Below are 13,618 nucleotides of genomic sequence, written 5' to 3' on the forward strand. Positions count from 1 at the left end.
ATCACATCTTCCAGAAGGGCAATGAAGAAGATTATTCATGACTTCTACTCAGATCTCTTTAATAGCCACGTCCACTTGCCCACATACTACATTCTGCATGATGGATATGTCGTTCCCAATGTTCTCCCTTCCGAAATCCAATATGCCATCTCGTGGGTAAAGAAACAAAGAGCACCTGGCCCAGACAAGATCAGACCTGAACACCTGAAGAACTTACCATAAGTACTCATCAATACACTGGCTCGGCTCTTCACACACTACCTGTCTGAATGCAAGGTTCCATCCCAATGGAAAACCTGAAGGACCGTACTACTGTACAAGAAGGGAGACATCCATGACATTGGCAACTATCGCCCAATCTGCCTATTGTCTGTCATCTACAAACTGTTCACTCGAGTCATCCTGAATAGGATTAGCAGAACACTAGATGAAGGACAACCATGTGAACAAGCCGGATGCCGAAAAGGATTCAGTACCATCGACCATATCCACACGATTACTAAGCTCATTGAGGTTTCTCGGGAGTTCAAGATGCCGCTCTGTCTAACGTTCATTGATTTAAAGAAGGCCTTTGATTCTGTTGAGACGGAAGCGGTCATGGAAGCCCTAGCCAATCAGGGCATACAAACTCAATACATCAGGATCCTTCATGAGCTCTATTGCGGATTCACTACCAAGATCTCACCATTCTACAAAGAAGTAATCATCCATATCAAGAGAGGGGTTCGGCAGGGTGATACCATTTCACCAAAACTCTTCAGTGCCACCCTCGAGAACATCATGCGACGACTGGAATGGGAAAGCATGGGAGTGAAGATAGATGGTCAGCAACTACACCACCTCCGCTTTGCTGATGACATCGTTCTAATAACACCAAACATCAGCCAAGCAGCACAAATGCTGAACGACTTTGACCGTGAATGTGGAAAGGTCGGACTACAGCTGAATCTTACGAACACAATGTTTATGAGAAACAGCCTTGTTCCTGACGCTCCATTCGCTCTCAACGGAACCACCATCTCCGAATGCAACAGTTATATATACCTAGGTCGAGAAATCAACATGATGAATGACCTGGCACCTGAGTTGTGCAGGAGGAAGAGAGCGGCTTGGAATGCCTTCAAGAGTGTTGAAGAAATAACTAAGAGGACAAAGAAAATCCAGCTACGAGCACATCTCTTCGATTCCACTGTTCTTCCTGCATTAACATATGCCTCAGAGACCTGGGCCCTACGAAAACAGGATGAGAACGCAATTCGGGTCTCTCAAAGAGAAATTGAAAGAGCTATGCTTGGAGTATCACGATTCACTCAAATGAGAGATAGAATCCGGAGTTCTGATCTCCGTCAACGCTCAAGAATCAGGGACACTGTCTCATTTGCCAAGGCATCAAAAATCAGATGGGCTGGACACGTAATGAGGTTTACAAACAACCGCTGGACTAGAGCCATTACTGACTGGATTCCACAGAATGTCAAAAGATTGCGTGGACACCCACCTACAAGAAGGTCAGACTTCTTCGTCAAGACCCTGAATGATCGGTTTGAGACTCTGCATGTTCCTAGAACGAACAGATGCCATTGGGCTATGCTAGCACACAACAGGGATAAATGAAGACGTTACTGGCACCCACTCGAGTAAATCGATGAATAACGGGGGATCAAGTGATCAAGTGATCAAGTCAAAACTCTCATCATTTTTGATACTTTGGATCTTTATAAGATTCAACACACTGAATTAGATGTCAGCTGTTCTCATAGGCCATGCCCCAGGGAACTCCTGTAGACAGAGAGCACAATACTTAGGAGCACAGATATGGGATCACCCTGATAACTGTTTTTGTCCTTTTTTTTGATGGGGCACCCCCAGTCCTTCTTGGGAATTGCTCCAAGCTCAGTGCTCAAGGGATCCGATGTTGCCAGGGTTCAAACCCAGGGTTCCTGCATGGGAACTATACTCTCCAGCCCTCTGTGCCACCTCCCAGTCTATTGTTTTGTTTTGTTTTGTTTTTCACATACTAGCAACTATGCGACGTTCAACAGATTCACCTTTTTGCACTTGAGTTTCCCCTTCCTGTGAAACAGAGATAATAAAATGGTGTGAGAAATTTATTGTAATGTTTGGCTCTAAAAATTTTGGCTATTTTTGTTTAATATTTTGGGAGTCTTCCAATTCATTTTAAAACTATTTCATTTTGCTAAATATAAAGATTAATTGGAGGTGAAGTCTTTATCAAAACTACCTTAATGAATATTTATAACAACTGTTAAGCTAATATCTCTTTTATCATCAGTTTCTGTCCTCATAAGATTGAGATCACATACGTTGTGAAAGCTTCATTTTCTTTTGCACCAATGTAGTATGAGTAGAGATTGAACATCCCGATCATAAAGGCCACAAATACCATGATGAATATGACCATAAATTTGAAGATATCTTTTACTGTTCTTCCCAGTGATATCTGCAGAGGTCCAAAGCTTTCATTTGCTGGTAAAATATAAGCTATTCTGGAGAAACTTAAAACCACGGCAATTGCATAGAGACCTTCAGATATAATTTGAGGATCAGAGGGGTCCCACTTTATCCTGGCTAGGAAAAAGAAAAGACAAAAGTTATGGTGAGTTCTTGTTTATCAGGAAAACTTCCATTCTGAGGAAGAAGTAATAGTGTGTTAGCAATCCAGTCTCTGATCTTAAAGAATATTCTTGTGTCAGATATACTTGAACTCTACATTTACTGAGAAAATGACTCTCCTAGTTTGCTGACTGGTTTTCATGAGGATAGCATAATGGTTAATAACTTCAAACTATAGAGCAGATACATGTACATACTCTTACTGACAAATATACCCACATATTACGGAACAACTAGAACAAATTACTTCATTTCATTTTCCCGTCTATGAAAAAAAGTTAGATAGTGTCACTTCTTGTCTCCCTTTCACTATTGTGAGAGTTCAGTACATGTGTTTAGAAAATGCTTGACACTAAATCACGGTCCTCCTGTTGTTCATCAATTTGCTTGAGCGGGCCTAGTAACATCTCCATCGTGAGACTTGTCGTTACTGTGTTTGGCATATCGAATACATCACGGGTAGCTTACCAGGCTCTGCAGTGCGGGCGAGATACTCTCGGTAGCTTGCCGGGCTCTCCGAGAGGGGCGGAGGAATTGAACTTGGGTCGGCCATGTTGGCTGCGCGCAAGGCAAACGCCCTACCGCTGTGCTATCGCTCCAGCCCTGACACTAAATAAATAGTAGAATATTATTTAATCTTAATATTGTCTTTGCTTTTGGAACACTTCTAATAAGTGATTTCTGCTGACTGAAAGTAATTTCCATTTATTACTGAAATTTATTTTATCATAATATCATAAAAATAAGGTCATCAAAATTTAGTTAAGAACCACTACGTAGGGGATGGAGCGATAGCACAGTGGGTAGGGAATTTGTGTTGCACACGGCTGACCCGAGTTCGATTCCCTGCATCCCATATGGTCCCCTGAGCACTGCCAGGAGTGATTCCTGAGTGCAGGGCCAGGAGTAACTTCTGAGCATGCTGAATGTGACCCAAAAAGAAAAAAAAAAGAACCACTATTTAGGAAAATACAAAATAATGTGTAAGAAAGGGAAAAATATTATAGATTTGTATTTGGTTATTTTCTGAGATCGAGAATTAGGAAAGGATACAAGAAACTAATGGGAGTAGTTTCCTTTCTTAGTGCTTTAAATATAAGTATTATATATAAAGAATAGTTTTAATTTCCAAACCTTTATATGGAAACTTTAAGCAGTAAGCCAAACTAAAAGTAATAAAAAGAAATCCTTATGTAATGACATAAGTAAACCCATAGAGATGTTAATTGAATGTTAACTCATTTCTTATAAGAAGGTCTGCCACACATATTCAAAGGGAATCTTTTTTTCCACTCTAGATTTTTACATGAAATGATTTGTCTTAAGCAAATAACTGGACCAACTTTTATCCCACTTGTCGCTTTTTTGTTGTAAAGAATGATTTGTGTGCTCAAGTTGAAAGAAGTACTAGGTATTCTTAGTTCTTCTCTGCCCTCTTTGTTTTAAGAATGTACCACTCATCCTCTCTGGAAGACCCTCATCTGACTGGACATTAGCAGCCATAGTCCTTTTTGAAAAGGATGGCCTCCTTTCTACTGTAGGTAAATTGGGGGAAGCATCTGCCTGTTCATGGGGTTCACAATTATGGAGCCAGGGACAAACAGACTTAGAGCTTTGTCAAGTTTCCTGAACCTCGTTGGTCTTTGAGGTGATCATTTGTCCTCCAAATTAACTTTCTATCTTATTTCTCATCTAGTGCAAACCCTGGGTGGAAAATAGTGTTGAGAGCTCTCTCTGAGGGAACAAACATACTCTTCAACAGTTCTCCCACTTCCAAAGAGTTTTTATGTCTTAAATGAAAAAGTCACTCAAATGTGTATTATTTATAATAGACAAAAGATTAAAAAAAACTAACACAAGACACAGTATAGTCATTTTCAATGGAATTTGATAGTAAACTGATCCCAGAGCTAAAATGAAAAAAAAATCTGTGAATATCAGTTTTCCAGCGAGTAAATAAATTGGAAGTACAAACCTGATTTATCTTAGCTACAGTATACTAAAGAAGCTAGAAACATACCAGCAGTTATATGAGAATTAAGTAGTGAGTATTGACATTTTCCCTTACAAGGAAAATTTTCAAAGTACTTTTTCAAGTTAATAAAATGTATTGTAAACTCACCTAAATTGTAGTATTTCACATTATCTCCCAATGTGACTTTTGTTAAGTCCTTTAAAGTATCGTTGGCATCAATGATGCTCTGGGCTCTGGAAGCATGCCAGAACGCCATGAATCTTGCAATAAACGATGCTGCAAAGATTGCTAGCATGCCGAAGTCAAGCATATTCCACAACTCAAACAAGTATTCTTTGGGTCCTTGAGTCCAAATTTCTTTACATTCAGCCCATATCATGCCTGTATTAGAAAGGGACTTAAGATGTCAACCAGTTTCACTGTAGCTTTAGTTGTTTAACAAAATGAAATAAATCTGAAAGGTTTTAGCACCAAATCTTTTAAAATCTTACCCTACCCACTCAGCGAGCCACAAATCCCATTCCCAACAAATTCCATAGTTCACCAATGTTAGTGCACTGCCTGCAAGTAATTTGAGTAAATTGATCAAGAGCCTTAAAACGATCAATATTCTTGTTCTTTAGTTCTACACATAAAAATATCAAATTGTAGGGTGTGTGTGTGTGTGTGTGTGTGTGTGTGTGTCTGTGTGTATGTATGTATGTGATGGTGATGAGGTAGTGCCAGGTGCCAGGGATCAAAACCAAGTCTCATACATATAAGACAAAGCTTTACATTTCTAACCCTTGTAGAAATCTTTAACTAAAACACCCAAAACATATACTCAGCTTACATAATCAGAACAGAAGTAATGGGACTTCCACATGACTAAAATCATTAGCTAGATTTTATTACCATGGGGCTAGTAGCAGAAGAATACGCTTCAGGCCCTAAAGAATAATACAGCAGGTAGGTCATTTGCTTTGCACACAGGCAACCCGACTTTGACACGGGCATTGCCTATATGATCCTCCCGGTCTTTCTAGGAGTGATCCCTGTGTGCAGGGCCAGGAGTAAGCCTTAGGTGCAGCTTTGGGTTGTGGCCCCAAAAGACCAAAAAACAAAAAAACAAATAATAAAACAAACAAACAAAAAAACAACATCAACCCAAACTAACAACAAAAAACAAAAACATGCTTTACACAGATGTTGATACAAAAATCTTCACCTATAATCTATATAATGTTATAAACAAGTGTTACTTCGATCTTAAAAAGGATTTTTAAAATGGCATTCATGATTTTCCTTCTATACTTTCTCTCTTAGCAAACTGTACTCAGCACCTACTAATCCAAGCAGAACCCACGGCTCTCTCCAGGTAAGCTCACTCTCCACATTCTCTTAAGAGGCTCTCAGACTCTTTCCCCCAGTGCCTGAGTTCTCCTCCTCCTTCTCCTCCTCCTCCTCCTCCTCCTCTTCCTCCTCCTCTTCCTCCTCCTCCTCTTCTTCATCATCATCCCCCTCCTCCCTCCAGCTGTTTTTCCATCCTCCAAACTCACTCCTCACTCCCTCACTCTATCTCACAAACACAGGGAGGAATTCTTTCTACAGGGGAACTGAATTCCATCCCAACAGCAGGAAACCATGCCTGGCTCTCCCGTCCCTCATCCCCACACCAACAGGTGCACCTCTGCTTGAGCGTAGCACACAAGCTTCTAACCTCGTAGTGCTCCTCACTCACACTTCCTCCCCACAAGAATCACTCCGCCCACTTGACAGTTCCTTCTCTTCAAAACTTCAGACTGAAGACATTGTCTAGGGTTGTCTACTCTGTCCCCTCACTCAGATGGACATGTCCTATGTGTCCTTACATGTATTTCTTACACAGACTTCCATTACTAATGCACTTGCCAACCTGTTCCCAGACTTCCAGGAAGTGCTGTGCCATTCCCTGAGTTATCCTCATTATTTAACAAAGGCATTTGGTACCTACTAAGTGCTTACTTCCGTGGAGCTGGAGAGAGTAGGGATGAAGGCATTTGCCTTGCACATGGTGTTGTGGGTTCAGCTCAGTCCCCTGTGCTGTGCCTGGTTTCCTGAGCACAGAGCCAGGAGTAAACCCTGAACACTGCTGCGTGTCGCTTGTAAATTACTTGTATACAAATAGGTAAAAGTATTTGCTTTTAAATCACTGTCACTGTCCTCCCGTTGTTCATCAATTTGCTCGAGCGGGCCCAGTAACGTCTCCATTGTGACAATTGTTACTGTGTTTGGCATATCGAACACATCATGTTAGTTGCCAGGTTTTGCCATGTGGGCGAGATACTCTCGGTAGCTTGCCGGGCTCTCCGAGAGGGGTGAAGGAATCAAACTCGGGTCAGCCATGTTGGCCGCTTGTGAGGCAAATGCCCTACCCGCTGTGCTATCGCCCCAGCCCTGCTTTTAAATATATTCTTGAAATAGATTTCCCATGTGCATTATGTTTAATGACACACTGCATCTATGAGTGATTCTATACACAAATGGTGTAGTAGTTAAGATTGCATTTCTTCTGTTTCATTTACCATCTGGAAATGAATGATCTCACACAAGTGCTAAAAGCAAATGAATGATCTCACACAAGTGCTATCAGGTAGCTGTTATTATTATGGTATACATTAGAAATGTGAGGCACAGAGAAATGGTGTGATTTGATATATGTAAAGTGCTCGGTACAAATGCTCATCAAATGTGAGGGACTTCAGTTACTGTTACATCTTGACATAAATGAGTGTAGCTGTTTTTAAGCTTATATAAGTCATAGCTCTCCATAAATATGAGTGACAGGTTTTTCATCACTGGAAGGATTTTGCTAATATTGTACTGTTCATTTTCATCATGGTTTTTTTTTTCAATTAAAATATCACACTGCACAAGTGAAGACTATTTCAGAGATAATAACTCAAGGTTTCTTTGTGTTGAAAATCACCCAAAAAATCATACCCAAAAATAGTTGAGATAAGTACCAGGAGGTCTGCTCCACGAATTGGAAGCTGGCAGCAGATGCTGGGGGGAAAGGCAGCTCAGATAAAGAAGGTAACACCAAGTAAAGGGCGTTTGGAGGATTCACTCGGGATGCGAGATGCATGCTGAAAGAAGACTATAGACCCAACACGATGGCCACTCATGCCTCTATTGAAAATCACAACACCCTAAAGGGAAAACAGAGCAAAAGGGAATGCCCTGCCACAGAGGTGGGGAGGGATGAGGGGGAATGGGGTGGTGGGGGGAGGGCTAGTGGGGTCATTGGTGGTGGAGAATGGGCACTGGTGGAGTGATGGGTACTCGATCATTGTATAACTGAAACCCAAGCAGAAAAGTTTGTAAGTCTACAACTGTACCTCATGGTGTTTCACTAATTAAAAAATAAATTAAAAATAAAAATAAATAAATAAACTCAAAAAATCATAGCATGTGCTGTCTTGTATACATTTATCTTACTTGTGCGGGCATTGGTGTCATTCAGTCCAATTGCTAAAGCTGCAAAAATAAATGATGACAGAAAAATCCAGTCTTTACCTATTACCCAGGATATAATGAGCATCTCCATCCATGAGAAGCAGGATGTTTTCATCCTGAACAGCTGTTTTGCATGATCTGAGCTGGTTTCATTAGGAAGGAGTTTGGTGCCTTCGAATCTGTCAGCTGCATTCATGACTAGCAGTCCCAGAAAGATGGTGAAGGAGGCCGCATGTGCTACAAACTTCATGAACGGTCCACGCATTATCTTCCCCATCTGCCACAACACATACCAAAGGAAAAGTTTAACTTGCTTCATATGCCTTGCAAAACACAGGCACACATAGACAAGAAAAAACACCTGTGCATGCCAATTATATCCTAGGGTAATGGTGTAATTTATAGAAGTAGTGATATAAAAATAAACTTTAGGTGGTTACAAAATCTGGTAATGTTTATCATCACATATGCTGGTATTCCTGATTGGTAGGTGAATACATTTTCTATTAAATAATACTTCAGTTCTTAAATATGTAATTTTGACAAAAGAATAAAAAATTTATAGTCATGACAAAAGGTAGAGCAGAATATTTGCATTTTTCACAAGGAACTGCCTAATGGAGTAGGTGTGAAATACTAACAAGGCAGCACCTGATTTTACCATGAGCCCCTTAGCATCTTAAGTCTAGTGCACTGACTCTGTGCTCGAGAGTCAGAAGACTGTATGTTGGCAGTGATGATCTAGGTGTTTGCACTCAAAGAATTGCAGATAGTTGAGTGAATATCGTCCATGTTAGGAAACAGTAAGTGGTTCAGGAAGTGACATTTATACACAGTATATGAATTGATGGTGCAGCAGACACATTAGCCCATTGCTTTGAAATGATCTCCGCCTGACTCTTGAGTTGAAACTTAAATAGTTCCCCAATGTACTTTCAAAACTATGTAGAAGAAGACCATTGGACAATATTGAACAGAAAACTGTGTCTGCTAAGGGAGCAGGTCAACATTTGCAAGCTGGCTCTGTCACACTAGTGAAGGGCTGGGTCTCTCTGAACACAGTATTTTCTCCAAAGCCGAAGAAGATCATTGTTACAAGCAGGCAGGCTTTCTGTCTCAGTCCCTAAAGTAGATTTTCTTCACTGAATCAAGTAATACATTATTAGTACTTACAAAATTCATTTAAAGCAAGATTTATCATAATTGGTAAAATTAAAAATAAAACAACTATCAATTCAATTTTTAATGAGGAGAAAAAGTTGAAATATTAATTCGTAAAGGATTTTTTATTTTGGGGTCACACCTGATGTTTCTCAGGGTGGACTCCTGGCTCAAGGGTCACTCCTGGAGGTACTTGGGAATTATTAGCAGTACCAGAGATTGAAGTATGGGTTGCTTTGCATGGGTTGGCAAGCACCTTAACCTCTGTACTATCTCCCCATTTTTTAGGATTTTTAAAAGATCCTTCTATTCAGTGCTTACTATGACATCAAGATAGATGCATAGACACACCTAGTGAGAAACTAAAAAGGAAATATACCAACATAAACATAATAATTAACTTTCATTCAGTTGTGATATTGCGGGTGAAGTTTTTCTGCTCCCTATTTCTTTTTATTTTTTGTAATAAAAAAAATTCTTATTGGGGGGATAATAAAACCTGTAGGACTATTTAAACTCAATTCTGATGCCTCTGAAATTTTCATTTGGAAAATAGAATTTTCCTTGCTTGGCCGGCTCTGACATGCTTGTAGGAGATCCCAGAGTTCCGTGCTTTCTGCACATACCTTGCTGCACGGAGCAAACCAGTACACGAGCGCCAGGAAGGGTAGCCCGATGGCCACCGCGAGGACCACGAGGAACTTGACAGCCATTGTCTGCTGCCGCAGCCCGGACAGGTTCTCGTACCAGATGGACAGAAGCTGCTGTTGACAGTTCGGATGAGCCACAAACTAGCAGCGAGGAGAGAGTATAGTTCACAGCTTGATTAAAGAAAGACTTGGTGCAGACATCATTCCTTTGTGTTTATTTTTTGTTGTGTGCTTTTCCATACAAATATTGTTTAAATTAAAGAATGATTATAATAAAGCATCCACTTGACAGGTATCCAGCAAGACGGCAGGAAGTTCTGATATGTACTATCTGAATGTGAAGATTCCAATTTATCAAACTTTCCTTTATGACTAATGGTATTTTTTCAAAACATAGGCAGTTTTGGAAATTTATCATCTTAAAAAGAAGTCATTAATGTTTTGCCCAAGGATTTTTTATTAGAGTACAATTTTTCTATTTAGAAGGAGTGATATAAAATTTTTGTGAGCCCACATACCTGATTACATTTTAAAGAAAGTATATCACCTTTTCTGCATTCATCTAAAATGATCTTGTTTTACGTGTGTGTGTGTGTGTGTGTGTGTGTGTGTGTATTTTGTTCTTTCAGCCTCTTCCCAGAGGTGAACCTGGGGGTAATTATGGCGTAGTAATTCTAGTGGTGCTTGGGAAAACATAGAGTGCTGGGGATTAAACTCAGGCCGCTTGCATGCAAACATGTTCCCCAGCCCTTTAAGTTACCTCTGGCCTTAATACACTTGTTTTATACCAAATTCTCATTTATATGGAATTGGGTGTATTTGTTGACTGCACATGCTATCCTGTTTATATATTTTTTTTATTTCTGCACCATAAGTCTCTCTATGAAAAAAAAACTTTGTAATTAAATTTTACTTCTTTTCATTTATGACATTTATTCTCACATACCGATATTTTACAAATAAAATTTAGGTTTGACACTGAGCATTGTTATTTAGTATATAAAAATTTAAAACTCCCAATAAAAATTGGTAAATGATAATAAAAGTTTTTATATAGGATAGGTTACATGAAGGAACTACAAATGATTGTTAAGGATGGCTAATCTTGAGGATAATAGAAAATGCACAATGTGTATCTTTTCATAATGGTAAAATACAACTGTATCCTTTTTATCTACTGTGGAAGAAACAATAATTGGCATGTGTGTAAACAGGTGCACCTGTCTTCAAGAAAAACTTAGCAGATGTTCTGAAATGTTCTGAAAAGTAGAAACTTGCCACATTCATTCTGTTTCTAGGAGTTTTGTCTACAAATAAATTCATGCAAGTAAACTAGTATATTTGCTGGACCATCTGTGATAATTGAAGCCTAAAGAAAATAATGAGCACTTACTAACCTGACCAAATATCACATACAACAAAGCAGCTTTTGAGAAAACTTAAATGGATGTTTATTTAGTGATATGCAAGCAAACATATGCAACATAAAAATTTGTGAAGAGAAATACAGATTTTAACTACTTTCCCTCAAAGTGTATTAAGAGTGGAGGTACATGTTAATACTTTTTGGAAACTTATCACTAGCAAATATTACTTTCATTATATAACCTAGGTATAAAATTTTTTTTTAATTTATTTATTTGGGGGGTGCTGCACCTGACAATGCTCAGGGCTTATTCTTACCTCTCAGGGATCAGTTCCAGCACTGCTGAAGGGACCTTATTTAGTGCTGGGATGAAACCCATGCAAGGCAAGCCTCCTGCCTCCTGTACAATGCTATCACTTCTTTTCAGTTCCTCTCTCCATTGCCCTCCCCCCACCAAACTGTTTTCTTTTCTTTTTAATGTATTCATTATAACCTAAGGAACCAGTCAAGGATGTAGGTTGGGAGGAACTGTATGAAGAGAAACTGGAAATAATGCAACGTAATAAAGTTATAATAGTTGTAGGTTTAAATACAATACGGAAGGATTTGAGGGTCAGGTCTTAGAAACTGATGCTCCTGCCACATGACAAAAAACAATAAAGCTGGAGATGATTAGTAAGTAGAGCAAAGTGGTGGTCAGTGTGTTGCTGTGTGTACATATGTCATACAAGCCTGATGTTTAGCCTGAGCTCCGCTTCACACAAGGCCTCTAAGACTCATTAGGGAGCCTGTCTTGTACAGCTGCTAATTAGAAAATTTGCTGCCTCCATCAAACCTTGATCATTTAGCACCAATAAAAAGTGCAATGAGATAAACGGGGCTTTGTGCCTGACCTTACTTTTTTCACTTCATATTTAATGGCGAGTTTCAAGCGGCTGAGGTTTGGCCGGCTCTGATCTGCTCCGCTGGGACACGTTTCCACATCCCCATTCAGGATGGCTTCTACTTCTTCAGTATTTCTGCACAGATCGAGGAGACCGACAACAAAATCTTTGCATTGCATTGACAGTTTTTTGTAGTCATTCTAGAAAAGATAAAGCAAGACAAAAAAGCAGTGACGTGAAAGTGGCATGTTTTACTGTGTCATACAACAGAACTGTTCAGTGACTTCATTGGGTAGAGGGGAAAAGCAGAGTTTCCTTGGGGCAGGAAGGGGTGGCTTACCATTCTTTTACCATCTTAATTGATGCTGAATGTTCTCTGAAATATCTTAGCTCAAAAAGATTTTCTTGATATCCTTAAAAAGGAAATTTTCCTAGTGCATAATCAAAATGACCAGGAGGCAGTATACTCTGCCAAATTCTGACTGATTCTGAAGAAATGGAAAGTAAGCAGCTTTGCCCTCCTTTAAAACATCCCATCTTCTGTGTTCATAATTTCATCAACAAAATGTGCATTGATAAATCTTGTAAATGATTTTGGTTAACTTGAGAGATGGGATATTTTCTGAGTTTTCATAGGAAAGCTACAATTATTTATCTGTTTAGTAAATGTTTACTGAGGAACTTTATGTTCAATGTCACAGAGTCAAAGGACAATAGCGTAAAAGCTGTTAGCGGAGATTCTTTGGCTAAAAGGAGCTTTAATGAAAATGTTTTCGTTGTGATTTTTTGCTGGCAACCTAATTCTATTGGAAAGATTTAGATACTACAGATCAATTCAGACACAACAGTTCATGCCAAGTTTATATGCCGCATGCACGTATATCTTCATCTAGATCTTTCAAATATTTGTTTAACTCTCCTATATTGAGATAAGTCATTTGTAACCCAGTGTCATGAAGACCTATTACACATGGATTGTTTGATCTCATTTAATCCATATGGTACGCTTGCTAAACTCGGTTACATAACGTGTCAAAGATCATGCAGCCGTAAGTGTCAGAATCAATTTGACCCAAATTCTTTGCCTTTAAGAATTTGCCTCTTTGGTTATTTGTAAAATGAGTTCCTGCATTGATCTCTGAAGAACTAGGACACAAGCAGGTTAAACCATTTCACATTTTGCCATAGCTGCCATGGCAGACTTTATTCTAAAATTCAGCTTTGCAAATTTAGGGGAAGCTGTCTCCATCTTGAAGCTACCAGCGTGGTGTAGAATGAAAAGATCACTGAGGAGCCTCAAGTGAAGAAGAGATGGAGAAAGATGAATTGCTCTGGCCAGTTACTAAAGTAATTCTGGAGGAGGTGTGTATTGCAAATAGCCTCGTGCTGGGTATGTGTGAAATTCGTACTTGGACTCCCCTTTGTAAGTCATGCCAAGTGATCTTTCAGAAGACCTCAATAACTTCTAAAT

At 39.4% G+C, this 13,618-nt stretch overlaps 1 protein-coding gene across 1 annotated transcript in view; it reads right to left on the reverse strand.

The window, feature by feature from the left end:
- TRPC6 (transient receptor potential cation channel subfamily C member 6) overlaps positions 1-13,618 on the reverse strand; it is a 76,007-nt gene that overhangs the window by 14,975 nt on the left and 47,414 nt on the right. Inside the window, exons 3-7 of the mRNA XM_056115035.1 lie at positions 12,162-12,347; positions 9,874-10,038; positions 8,147-8,363; positions 4,757-4,990; positions 2,325-2,589 (exon numbers count right to left, since the gene is read on the reverse strand). Of these exons, the coding sequence (XP_055971010.1) occupies positions 2,325-2,589; positions 4,757-4,990; positions 8,147-8,363; positions 9,874-10,038; positions 12,162-12,347 (1,067 nt within the window). The remainder of the gene's footprint in view (positions 1-2,324; positions 2,590-4,756; positions 4,991-8,146; positions 8,364-9,873; positions 10,039-12,161; positions 12,348-13,618) is intronic.

This window comes from Sorex fumeus, unplaced genomic scaffold, assembly GCF_029834395.1.
Source record: "Sorex fumeus unplaced genomic scaffold, SorFum_2.1 ptg000028l, whole genome shotgun sequence".
Lineage (NCBI taxonomy): Eukaryota > Metazoa > Chordata > Mammalia > Eulipotyphla > Soricidae > Sorex > Sorex fumeus.